The following is a 13,261-nucleotide window of genomic DNA, read 5'->3' as shown; positions in this document are numbered from 1 at the left end:
TTACAATGGAGCTGGCAATCCAAAAATGATGCATCCATTTCTCTTTTACTCTGTTACACAGGGACTCATTGACATTCGGCAAAGAGTTTAGTCATGCTGTCTCCAAATGTCACATTTACTCACACCACTCAGATATGTGAAATCAAATTCATTCAAAAATAATTGCCAGTAAACCTATCAAAATCTCGCCTTAGGGGGCGAAAATTTTGTGTACCTGCTCTTGTCAACTGCAATATATTTATGCAACAAAGACCAAAAAAAAAAAGGATCCATATGGACGGATAGAGGAAATCATGTGAGCTACTTGCCCCATTCCTCCATTGCCACAGTTACACTCACATTTTCCAAATCGATGCCCTGCCGGAGGAGATCAGCAGCAGTGGCGGCATCAGATGCCACCTCGGCCAGGAGATCAGCATTCTCCCGCTTGATCCGCTCAGCTGCATTTATTATCTGCTGCGCCTGAGCAGGAAACCAGGAAGAAGGTGCACATTAGGAGATTAAGCCAAGGAATGTTAGGAGAAAACATGGTTAAATCTTACCCTCCACCAGTTTGATAGTACCTCTCTCTCTCTGCCTATCTCTCCTGGTCTTTATATTTCTATCTTCCTACATGTATTTACTCATCTATTTCTCTCTACCTATCTATCTATCTTCCCTCCCCCATCCCCCCCCCCCCCAGCCAATTTCAGCTTTCAAATGTTGACAATGACTATAATGACTAATGTTTTTACTTTTCAGTGGGTTGTTAAAAGAAGATATAGTTCAAGTCAATGATTTGCAATGAATGTGTATCAGCAAGGCATCAATTGAAGAGCAAACCTAAAGTTAGACTATGCGACAGTTCACGACAAATCAAGAGTGTAACAACCCTCTCTCTACAGATTCATTTTTTTTTCTCTTATTGGAAAATTTGGTACAGATGAACCAGAGGGTTACTGCATGCCACTGCACACATTTCCCTTAACACAAACAGACAATAAAATGATGCAGCCAGATATGTTGTACATATAACATTATTTGCATATTCTTGTTTGTATATTTGAATGCTTTACTCTATGGGGATGTAGTGGGAAGGATGTGCAATATATTGCTATCCTAGCACAAAATCAGCACCACACTGCCGGACTTGGATTGAATTGAATTGGCGATATGGAAAGCAGTTCATGGATCAGACCCTGACAACTAGCATTATTTTTTTCCCCCTCTCTCAATGCTGTTGCTATGGCAACAAACGAGACAAGTGACACTCACTCTGACGCTCAGATCATTGGCAGCATCCAGGAGGGAGTTGATGTCGATGGGTGGGATGGGCATGTTGGCCTTGGTGAGCAGCTTGAGGGCCTCCTCCGCGGCCTCCTGGGCACGCTGCTGGCAGTCATTCGCTGTATTCGCCACCTGGTTGAAGAGGTCTTGGGCCTCACGGAATCTGCCGATCGGGAGGGAGAATAGGAGGAGGAGGAGGATTTGGAGTCATAGGAGGATGCTACTGTCTGAATCAAATGATACCCGAGGCTCTCATCCAATATTGAAACATTCACGCTAAAACAAACATATACATTAAACTACATTTGACAAGTGAATCTTGTGAATTGCTGTGTAGACACTGGTGAATCACTATCAGCATCATTGTTCGTCTACCACTGGGTATCTATGGCAACCAACAAACCTGTCTTCCACGGCCGTGACCTGCTCCTCTAGGTCCTGCCCGTTGCTGCTGTTCTGGACTTTCCTCAGGGCCTCGTAGGCAAGCTCAAGGGCATCATTGGCGGTCTTTTCGATTCCTGCAGATGCAGCAGTGTGCCTGTATGGGAAGAATTGTATATTTGTGATGTCACACAGGCCACAACATTTCAAAAAGTCGGGGCAGCTGCATATTCAAAGGATATCGCGGAACTCTCGATGACAAGACCTCTATACAGTATCTGCTCAATGTGAGTTAAACTCGATGCATGTTAACTACACCACAGAAGAAACCACCACTGCCATTATGATGTCATGGTTTAAATGTGTGATCTACAGGTAATGGGAAGTATCATTTTAATTTTGCTGTTGTTGTTGTTGCTGTCGTTATTATAATATGTACATAATGCTGTATTTTGTTTTTACGTTATATATATTATTTTTTCCCCGATTTGATGCGCTTAGAAACATCAGTATTAAGCGCTATATAAATGTTATTCATTATCATTATCATTATCATTATCATTCAAGGACTGATAAAAATGGAAGAATCGTCAATCCTAGACATAAAATTTGATTTTTTTTTTTTTATAATCCTTGACTTGTACACTGGTGTTAGATAATCAGTCCTGATTAGCCTTGTAGCCACAGAGCAAGGTTGGGGGTGGGGGTGGGGGGGGGGGGGGGGGAGTCCTGGGGTCTAACGCTTTACCCGAGTATTGCATGCAAGTTCACCTTCCTCACATTCTTGCACACTATTACTCAAACAGAATAGAACAAACTATGGCAAGCTATGGCAGCTTTGGGGGACCTCCAAGAGGACATGGTATCCACTTGTCATGTTCCATCTGCATACTGGAAATAATATCTTGCCAATGTTACACAAAATTTGCCCTTATATTTTCAAAAAGAAGATCAAAATGTGAAAACTGGTCCCCAAATTTGGTCCTAGCCACAAGGGGGCAACCCCTGAATCTGCCATTAAAAAAAAAACTTTAAAGTACATTAACTAATGTTTATAGTATCAAAATTACTCAAAATATCTCTAGCAGACAACTTACACGTACTTAAAGATTCTCTTAACTTGAGGGATCTAGGCCTCTAGTGGGCCCCAAGTGGGGCAAGGCGCCAATTTGTAAAAATATATATTCTATTATCCGAGCGAAAATTTGGTAAAAATTTGACCACACAATCTCAAGGAAATAAATATGCGAAAACTAGATCCCAAATTTAACCTGAGCCTTTGGTGCTCTTGGCTCAGGTGAGCTACAGTATGAAGAGAAAGTGGGCGTGTCTCCTCCTTACTCATCGGCCAGCTGTCGGGCCTGTTGGGCCAACTGCAACATGAGCCGCTCCTGGTCCGACATGTTCCGGGACAGGGTGTTGAGACGGTCCAGCTCGGCCCAGCCCCGCTCGTCCAGAAGGGTCTGGGCATCAGGCAGCAGCCGCTTGAGACGCTCGATGATGGCATTTGATTCGGCGACATCTGCCGGAAGAATGAGGAATAGACGGTAGCAATTGGACATATTGATGGAAGAAACTTTAGATTTCATTTCTTTTCATCTCATGCATGCTGATATTTCTCAAATGGAAGTACTTTTAAACACAATATAGGACTCTTACAGAAAATGAACGCAATGAACAACCTGGTCCATGATTCAGGAACTGCAGAGAACCAGAAGAATATGGAGATATTTTGATGCAAAAAGAAAGAAAAGAGACAACATAAACAGCAAGGGACAATTATTCAAAGGGAGGATGTAGTTTGAGCTGAGATGGGGCTTCAGGTTTCCAACTTTTTTATGAGATAATGAAAAACCTCGTAAGAAATATGAATGAGCATACAATCCTAAGAGAAATTCAAAGTTTATTTAATGAAAATTGGAATTCCTCTTAGAATTGTATGCTCTATAATAATTCATAAATGATTTGTTATTGTCTCGCAAAAGAGTAAAAATTTGAATCCCCATCTCAACCAAAATTATACCATCCCTCAAAGGACATAACACCTGTGACACTTGTATGAGATATATATAAACTAAGCAAGATGGTCTCTCTCTTACCTTCTTTGGCTGCCTCTGTTGAACCATTTGCCTGGTTGATGGTGGCCCCGATACGACCGAGCCGCTCCCTCAGGTCGTCCAAGCTGTCCTTGATGGACTGAAGGTAGGTGGCCAGATTCTGGTCATCAGCTGTGGACAAAAGAAAAGGGCGACCAAAAGGATTTCATTACGCGCTGACCATGGATTATCAGTCTTGTCTTCACATGATGCAGAAAAATCTGCGCAGCATTGAAAAAAGCACAGGGCTCATACATGGATCTGAATGCCATGGGCCTGACCAATTGATGGACATAAGATATTGGTCTTTTATTGTCATTGTAAACTGCAAACTTGCTTTACTGATATATCAATAGAAACACATACATAAAGCTACACAAAATATAACAATTTTACACAGATATCTGAGAGATAGGACATAGCACATAGTAGGCAGGTAACTACGTCAACTGGTGGCAAAATAGGGAACATCCTCGGAAGCAGGCAATTCTCATCTCTTACCAGATGCCACGAGGGCCTCATCGATCGTCGCGTTTAGAATCCTCTCCAGCTCATTCAGCTGACGTTCGAAGTCCTCGTCGTTGACCACCTTGGGATTGGTCATGAACTGCTGGATTTTGTTGGCCAGGTCGGCCAGGTTCTGGCGGTGCTCGCCGACCTTGTCCCGCACCAAGTTGTAGCACACAGGGCAGGCTGAAGGAGAACAATGTAAGCATACACACAAATGAAAAATGACAAAACGGACAGAATTACCAAGTAGATGCAGTATCTCTCCAGCTTCCACACGTTTCATATGACCCTGGTGGCAATCAATTTATTATAAGACTGCCGCATGTGAACATTTCCAATCAGCCAATACTGTATACCTCATACATTTTGGGAGCATAATATTCTCTCGTCGAGGCAGAACTTACCAATGCACCCAAGAGCGATGTTGTAGAAGTTCTCCTCGCACGAGTCACACTTGTCGCCGATGACTCCTGGCTGGCACTCACAGATACCCCTAGATGTGCAGTTGGCGTACAGGGATCCCTGAGGGTTACACTCACATGCTGTCGAAAGGCAACAAGACAAGAGATTGACACCCTACAGTTTGCCGGGGACAAAAGTAATTTCTCACTCTGTCTTTAACTCTGTGGCCATTCTCCTCGTTTTCTACTTTTAGCTGGCCTTTTCAGAACCATGCAGTTTATGGGCAGTCACAAAATACCATTCGTACTTTGCAAATCTTAATACCATTTCTTTATTTGACAAGTATTCGTCGGTTGAGAACGAGCAGGGCGTTTAAGTTGTCTCAAACACTATGGGTTTAATAGCAACTTAACAGCATTCTCATTTTCACCTGACGTATCTTTAGAAATGAAATTGATGTTTTGCTTGCTACTCCAATAGCACTTATTCCCACTGTAACAATGGGGAAAATTTGATCACCTATCAAAGCATTTTTTTTTTTCAGTCTCTAAAAGTGTATATACATCACACTTCCTGTTTTTCTCCACTTGTATGTCTCATAACTTCACATATAAAATATATGTAGGTAAAGAGATTCAAATCTGGTCTCAATTGCATTAACATTCATTGCAATTTATGACAGCTGCAGTCATCCTGGCATGACATGTGAGCATTTCAGTTGCTGTTATAGTCACTGCAATAATCCATTCATTTAAAAACTCTTCACGTAACAGGGCCCTAATAATACATCAGGTTGCTATCGTGTATTCTACAGGTGTATCAAAGGCATCAAAGTGTTAAGAAGTGAAGAGGTGTGAAAGACTTACGAGTGCATCCCGACAGCGAAAAGTCGTAGTGGTCATATTCGCACTGGTCACACCTCAGGCCGGTCACGCCGGGCTTGCAGGGACACTGTCCGGTGCCGATGTCGCACTGCGGCGAGGTGGAGCCGACGTTGTCGCAGGAGCAGGCCTCACAGCCCCGCCCGCTGTCGATGTTCCAGTAGCCGGGGTAGCACTCGCTGCAGTCACGCCCCTGCACGTTGGGTAGACACTGGCACTGGCCGGAATCCTGGGAACACTCAAAGCTCCTTGATCCTGGACTGTAGCAACCGCATGCTGCAGAGGGGTTGATGGAAGGGCAAGATTTTATTTGAGGGCATCCGAAACAATCCTAAACACTTTCTGGCAAAGTGCTGGCCATTCACACATACTGCCTCACTTGGTTTCCACAACCGTAGACCCATCAATCTTCAACCGATCAAGATGTTCTACCTGATATTTGGGTCTGCAAACAAGTCCAGGGAGTCATGTGTATGCACAAGGTCAAACACATCACAAGAACTGTTTAAATATCAGCTACATCAGTCATAAAATGTCCCTTATTTCATAGTGCATGGAGGCCTATTTTCTAAAAAAAGAAAACCACACAAAAAACCAAGACATGTATTGAAAACTGCATAAATCTACAGGTGAATCAAAGGTAGAAAATTTAGATGAGGGTTGGATGCAGTAATACCATGCCTATGGGTGTGTAGACAGTCTGCAGGGGGTTTGATTGCACATGTTGCTACCAATATCTGCAAAGATGAAAAAAGGGGTGCCCGTTTACTCACGTTGACATTGTTCTCCCTTGGGTACTCCAAGCGCGTTGCCATAGAAACCGGGCAGGCAGTACTCGCAGTTGGGGCCACCGGTATTGAAAACACACTTGAGGCACTCGCCAGTAAATCTTGGTGCAAAGACAATGGCAGAGAAAGGAATTTCAAGGACGAAAAAAAATTCATTTTTTTAAAAGCATTTCATATCACATTTGCAAGGAAGGGAAGAGAAACAAAATCAAAACTCCTAGAAGTTCGTTTATTTAGATTTGATGTCTGGTCATCAACTATTTGTTCTGATTCAAATCAACATTATAAATTTTGATATTACCAGTATTATCATTATTTAGCATCTTCATCATCACCATTACTTTTGTCATTACTCAGTGTATAATGCTTTGCATATTGAGAGGAAGAGGAGAGTACAGAGGAGAATAGACTGAAGATTGGAAGGGTGGAAGAAAACTGAATGACGTCTGACCAAGAGGATGTAGAATCACATAGTGTGATGACATGAAAAAAGATAGCACCTAGAAGCAGTTACAGACAAGAAGATGACTCAATAACAAGAGATGATAAAGGGACATGTATATGAACTGCAAGTATTCACATCTCAAAGTTTACATCTCAATTTGATTTATTCTGGTATCACATTTCGTTTTTTACATAGTAATATTAACATTTTTCAATTATTTCCAATTCAGTTATATAGTCATGATATGCCCAGAAACTTGAACTACTCGATATTTTCGGCACCAGTGATTTCCTCTTTGTTTCTTCTCTATCTTCCTGTTCTTTTCTATCATTGTGCTATTGTAGAAATTGTTATGCATTATGGCAGAAAATGTTATGTGTTATTAATCAGTGTACAGCAACATTTGCAATTCAATCTCTGGCTGCAAAAAGGATGCTAAGTAGTGTAATTAGCAATTGATGCGTATCTGTTTGACATGCAGTGTTTTGAAATTGATGAATAAATAAACACCAATCAATCAATCATCAATTGATCAACTGACCGACCGACCAACCGACCGACCGACCGACCAACCAACCAAACAATCAATCAATCAATCAATCAATCAATCAAACAAACAATCAATCAATCAATCAATCAGGGAGGCTACTGCATTCCATTGTTAGGACACAGCAGAGAAACTTTGATTTTCAGTGAGCCCCTTGCTGTATCAGGGAGACTTGTTAGCTCTATAACATAAGCAGACACAGGTTTTAGTACCGCAGATTATTCCACTACACATCCTATCAAACACACTTGTCCTCTTACCTGTCGCAGTTGCCGACAGCATTGGGGTCAATGTTGTTGTTGCAGTAGCACCGTCCGCAGGCCCGCCTCTCTCCCCTGATGCCGGTGGGGTCACCAAAGAAGCCATCAGCACAGTACTCACAGCGGTTGCCTGTCAAAGAGATGGTCAGTTAGTGTGATGAGGTGATGCTTACTCCACTGAACATTGATGGCCTGTAGTTGTTTTGGTCTTTTTGCATCATTTGCTGTTTTCTTAGAACTATTAAGTCAAATAGCACAATATGTTAAATATCATCATGTCACCAGTTGTACTTTAAACTCTGCTGTATTTGTGCTTACAAAGTAAGCTAAAGAAAAAGAAAAACAGAGTCAAAAGGGGGCCTGCGCTCTCAAAGCTTTTGAAGCTTTAGAAGATTCTGCTAGGATTGAAGGCTCAGGTCCCTTTTGACTCCATATTACTCCATTGGCTCGCCACTATTGGACAAGTTGTTTTAGGCAGCATTTCTTTTTGCTACATACAAGAAAAAAACAACAAAATATCAATATTAATACTAAAACAATATCAACATTATCTGACAGAGACTTGTAATAGGAGACCCATACTTAAATCAAATATTGCCATCTTAGTCACAGTGAGCAGGACCCTACACTGGTCTGATATAATATCACCACCGACTTACTCCTGAGAGGGATGCATCAGATTTAAACAAATCCAAATTTCTGCATTTGCCGTTTTCTCCCCGCACTTACCGACATAACCCTCTGGACATTCAGTGCAGACGACCTCGTCGAAGGCATCAAGGATGCATTCCGTGCCTCCCGGGCATGGGCACGGCTGGCAGTCATTCTCTGTGCCCTGGAGGGCATTGCCATAGAAACCCCTCTCACAGAACTCGCAGTTGTTACCCCTGGTGTTGTGATTGCAAATGCACTCCCCTGAGGAAGGAAGGATGAACAGGTAGAACAGAATGTTGAAATTGAATTCAATTTATAGAATCTTGGGAGCATTATGCAACAGTAAATCAACTTTTTTTTTATTTTGTTGCTACATTTCCCTTCCGACGAACTGCTCATCAACTTCAAAACTTTACACAAGGAGTCCATGAGGCATGGTCCTTATAGCTTTAAGTTTTCTTTGAAGGATGACTGCAAGATCTGAAAGTGCCTTGTCTAAGGGCAAGGGTGACAGTCTATAACAGTATTATTTCAAAACAACAACATAAGAAATCTTGACAAATTTGTCAATCAGTTACAATCAAAACAAAAAAATTGGCATAAGAATTTCGCACTTAAATAGATTCACAGTACCCGCTACTATAAGGGAGAAGAACCAGCCCTGGCTATCAGGCGGAAGGTTGGTAGTCTATTGGATAAGACGTCGGTCTAGCATTTATGATGAGATCACTGTTGAGTCCGACCTGAGCAAGTATGCCCATGATTTTTCATCGTGGCTACTACTAAAACGATAATTAATCAGTGCTTAACTGCTTCAAAGTAGGGCGAATTTGTCAATCAGCTACAATAGAACCAACTCGATGTAAGAAATCATTACAATGAACAATAACACAGCATCAACCAAAGGGCAAAATATGTCAAAATTCAATTTCAAGACCATTACCTGTTTCCACATCACAGTAATCAGCATGGTTGTTACACTGGCACGGGATGCAGCGTGTGTACGGCCCGCTTCCCGAGGGGTCGCGGCGGAAGCCGGCAGCGCAGGACTCGCAGAACTGGCCCACGTAGCCTTCGGGGCAGCGGCAGAGCTCCACAAAGTTGGCTCGGTTGCCCTGAGGGCCAACTGACCGCTGGGCACTGACCAGTCTCACATCGTCCAGATGGCCTTGACCTGGAGAGGCAAATTGATGTTGATGCCATACGGTGTTGTTGTTGTTGTTTTTTTTTCTCCTTCCCATCTTTTTTTTTTTTTTTTTGGGGGGGGGGGGGAAGGGGGTTGTGGAGGATTCTTAAATGAACTTAGTACTGAATTTGATTATACAATGTAGCCATTCATTCATGTGATCTTTCACACATACGTTATTTCCATAATGAGCAAGGGGGGGGGGGGTGTATGTTCACAGAGATAACCACCCTGTGCAAACCATAAGGCACATTCACAGGTAATGAGTTTTTATTCTTTTTATTCATGACTTGCACTTTGTAATTTACTATTCCATTTCTAGAATTTTATGTCTTGACATGACAGTCTGTTCCTGATTGGAACTGTATCACATGCAATATATATATTCAATATTTTATATCTTGAGTGTGATGATGAGATGTTTCTGGGGAATCAACAAATTACCCAAATGCTGAAACCGTGCAATTTAATGATTATCTTATGAGAAGGCTAAAATCATATGTGCAGCTACAAACAAATAAGTAAAACATCTTGGACAAGCTTAAACAAATATATCAAACCTTATAAAATATCTGAGAGCAAACTCAAGGCAGTGCATCCAGTGGAGAACATAACAAAATGGTGGAAATTTAACGGATGACACATGTCAAAGGTTTTCAGAGTCAAGTACCAACCTCCATCGGAGTACGTGGCTCGGATCTTGATGGCTGTCAGGTTGGCCAGCAGACGCTGGAAGTCGAACGCTGTCGGGACTTGGGTCCATCCCATCTCTTGCTCTGCCCTGAGTCTGAGGCAGAGGAGGAGGAATGGGAGAGGGAGAGGACGGTGTCAAATTACTACTTTCTCTCTTCTGTTGAGCACACTGCCACTGTGCGTGTGGCACATCTCCTTCCTTTCACTTCTACATCACTCAATTCTCTCTTCCTCTTTGAATGAGACTGATTAATACAGTCACGCTACAAAGTGCACACATACACAGCTATGAACTGCTCAATGACATTTCAAGTAAAATTTCACATCATGTACAAATTGCCTTTTATCCAATAAAATTTAATTTAACAGTGATTAAATGAGGTACATTACATATGCAAGTAGAAAGAAGACGATGATGTCAACTCCTTCAAAGTATTCCATTGGTCAGTAAAAAATTTTTTTAATATATCATAAAATTTCACAGTTATAATTCTCATGTCTTAAATAAGAAGTGATCATTTCTCAGATATATTCTCAGAGGATCTATCCTTTATTCCATTTGATTTTCATTTACAAAAAGGGAAAAGAAAAAAAAATCACAAGAGATACAGGTATACTGTGCAAATCAATGGGAGAGCGGATTGTGATGACATCATCACTTCATCTCACATCTGATTCTGACCAGAAGCATCGCTTTGTCGAAACAAGGAAAACTTTACCATTTCATAACTTTTCTCAAACTAGGTCTAACTGATATGAAATCACTATTCTACGATTTGCTCAATGTCATTCATTAGCTGCCAACTTTAACATGGAGTACTATTACGTAATGTGCACAATCTCCACTCATTTGCAGAAGAATTCCCTGGGGGCTCCCCAGCGGACTTACTTGAAGGTGTATCTCCGGGGGTAGATCCCCGGTGCCTCGTTGTTCTGGGCGAGCAGCGGCGCGGAGATCTGCCTCCCGTCTCCCTCCAAGATCAGGTCGGCCACCGTGTGGGCCACGTTGTCGTTGCCCAGCCGCATTTCAAAGCTAAGCTCCTGTCCATAGCTGAAGAGCTTGTTGCCTAGATATTTCTCTGTGGTTGGGTGGGGGGGAAAAGGACAAAGCGCAGAACAAGATACGGCATGAAGTCAAAACCAATTATTGGACTTGCGCTTCTGTTTGAGCGATGTACTTCATGGTCACATGATATTCGAGTCATATTCAACATTGATGCACTTTTGCCTGCAGTGCCCTTAAACATGTTTAGCATTGCTTCTTCTCCAGCCCTGTTAACAATCCTCATTCATAATCTATCAAGGTTTATACAATATTACAGTACAGTTATACTATTGAAGACAGGTGATGGTAGACATGTTAAGCGTTTGTGCTCTCAGCAGCCCAGGCCCATGGCCCCCAAGGGAAAATATCTGTATCATCTGCGTAAAAGTCTGCATTTCCATTCACTTAAGAATGATTTCCCCTTAATTTAATCACAAATTTTAGAGGGCGAAAATTATCAAAGGGCTAACTCTTTCCCTGCAAGTTCAAAGAACCTACGCCTTGAACTGTCAAGAACAAGTTTGGTGTCTATCCTATTTCTAGTACAATGTGTCTACATGCAATCCAACTACAAGGCATGATTTGATCTGGATATATAATGTATTTTTATCACAGTGCCTTTTAGACCTCTGGGGCTCTGCTTTGAAGCCCTGATGTGAGATAAGTGTACTACAGTATATGAATAAGTGTATCCTCTCCCAAATAAGGATGGCTATTTCCAAGCAATCATTAATACAGCCTTCGCTCAAACTTTAAATGTTGATTTCAAAACTTAGCCCACCCCACCCCGCAAATATGTTTGAAACAAACCTAATATGTTCATTTTTGTTACCTTTAAGACAATCTGAATTCACCACGGATTGGCCATACCGCCGCACAATCTAGAGATTCAAAATTTACATACACGTACACTGGTAGTTGCAGCATTTGTGGGTGTCCTGCCTTTGAGAATGATCCGTGCTAAGTCTGGTAAAAACCTGATTTACAAATCCTAACAAAAGGTAAAAACAATGTTCATTTCGACCTTCACGTCCACCCAAAATTCATGTATCGTAAATCATACCTGGAGCGACAAAGTAAATCGGTTGGCTGTCAACACTGGCCACTCCCACCTCCTTGGTGATAGCATTGTAAACCAACACCTCATCCTCTCCATCTAAGGTCTGGGCCTTCCAGCCATTCATGCCTGGAAAATAATAATAAAAAAAAAAAAAAGATCAGGATAAGAAGATGATTATCCTAAATGCCTCTGGAAAGACTTGGAAATCACCTGGGAAAGAATATACATACAAACAAACAAACAGTGACTATTGAGCACAATTGTCAGGAAAAAGGACTGCACTTACACCATGTGTAAGCAAGTGCTGAAAAATTACTGAGACGAGAAAAAAAAAAAACGCTTCATACCTTAGCTTTCAGTTTCCAGTTGCCGGAAAATATATCAGCAACAAGCCTCTTATGTGTGAGATAATGTGCTTGAAAAGCAAATTTGATAACTAAATGACGAAAATATTTGTTTTTAAAATACAAAAATCATTGACTTACAGTTCCTTGCCAAAATGCTTCATAAGCATAATTTGTTCTTTAGATTCCGTGATTACGACAACTGTGAATACATCAGCGAATACATGTATGTTTATTTCACATGAATTTGACTGAAATAAACACACACACACACACACACACACACACACACACACACACACACACACAAATACAAATTGTATCTAGGGTAGTGGTACTATAACACCATGTGTCAAATTTTGATGACCTTTGCCTCACATGCCTAATTAATACTATCATGTACATAGTTAATGACATTTTCACTCTGGTACAGATACATGACTCTAATCCCACTGTAATTCTGTCTTCTGTCCATAACTCAATCATCCACCCATACACCCATTCATATACCCATCTATTCATTGATCCATCTTTCCATCCCTCCATTCTGAAATATATATGTCAATCCATCAATCTATCCATTCATCTATCCCTCTATCCATGAATGAATGCATTCATCCATCCACCAATTTGTCATTTAAGTTTCAATTGATCTATGAATCCATCACCAATCCACTCATCCATCTATCTACCCATTCATCTA

General features: G+C 41.4%; 1 protein-coding gene across 1 annotated transcript in view; it reads right to left on the bottom strand.

Annotated features, from left to right (window-relative positions):
* LOC139744195 (laminin subunit gamma-1-like) overlaps window positions 1–13,261 on the bottom strand; it is a 103,912-nt gene that overhangs the window by 17,036 nt on the left and 73,615 nt on the right. The window contains exons 9-23 of the mRNA XM_071654649.1: window positions 12,218–12,340; window positions 10,999–11,188; window positions 10,091–10,203; window positions 9,174–9,404; window positions 8,306–8,491; window positions 7,577–7,706; window positions 6,310–6,425; window positions 5,522–5,812; window positions 4,658–4,795; window positions 4,245–4,436; window positions 3,747–3,875; window positions 2,989–3,169; window positions 1,670–1,804; window positions 1,255–1,429; window positions 340–462 (exon numbers count right to left, since the gene is read on the bottom strand). Of these exons, the coding sequence (XP_071510750.1) occupies window positions 340–462; window positions 1,255–1,429; window positions 1,670–1,804; window positions 2,989–3,169; window positions 3,747–3,875; window positions 4,245–4,436; window positions 4,658–4,795; window positions 5,522–5,812; window positions 6,310–6,425; window positions 7,577–7,706; window positions 8,306–8,491; window positions 9,174–9,404; window positions 10,091–10,203; window positions 10,999–11,188; window positions 12,218–12,340 (2,453 nt within the window). The remainder of the gene's footprint in view (window positions 1–339; window positions 463–1,254; window positions 1,430–1,669; window positions 1,805–2,988; window positions 3,170–3,746; window positions 3,876–4,244; window positions 4,437–4,657; window positions 4,796–5,521; window positions 5,813–6,309; window positions 6,426–7,576; window positions 7,707–8,305; window positions 8,492–9,173; window positions 9,405–10,090; window positions 10,204–10,998; window positions 11,189–12,217; window positions 12,341–13,261) is intronic.

The sequence above is a fragment of the Diadema antillarum genome, unplaced genomic scaffold, assembly GCF_040938485.1.
Source record: "Diadema antillarum isolate AM-2024a unplaced genomic scaffold, OU_Dant_1.0 scf00000035, whole genome shotgun sequence".
Classification (NCBI taxonomy): Eukaryota; Metazoa; Echinodermata; class Echinoidea; order Diadematoida; family Diadematidae; genus Diadema; species Diadema antillarum.
This window is presented reverse-complemented; position numbering and strand designations above follow the sequence as displayed.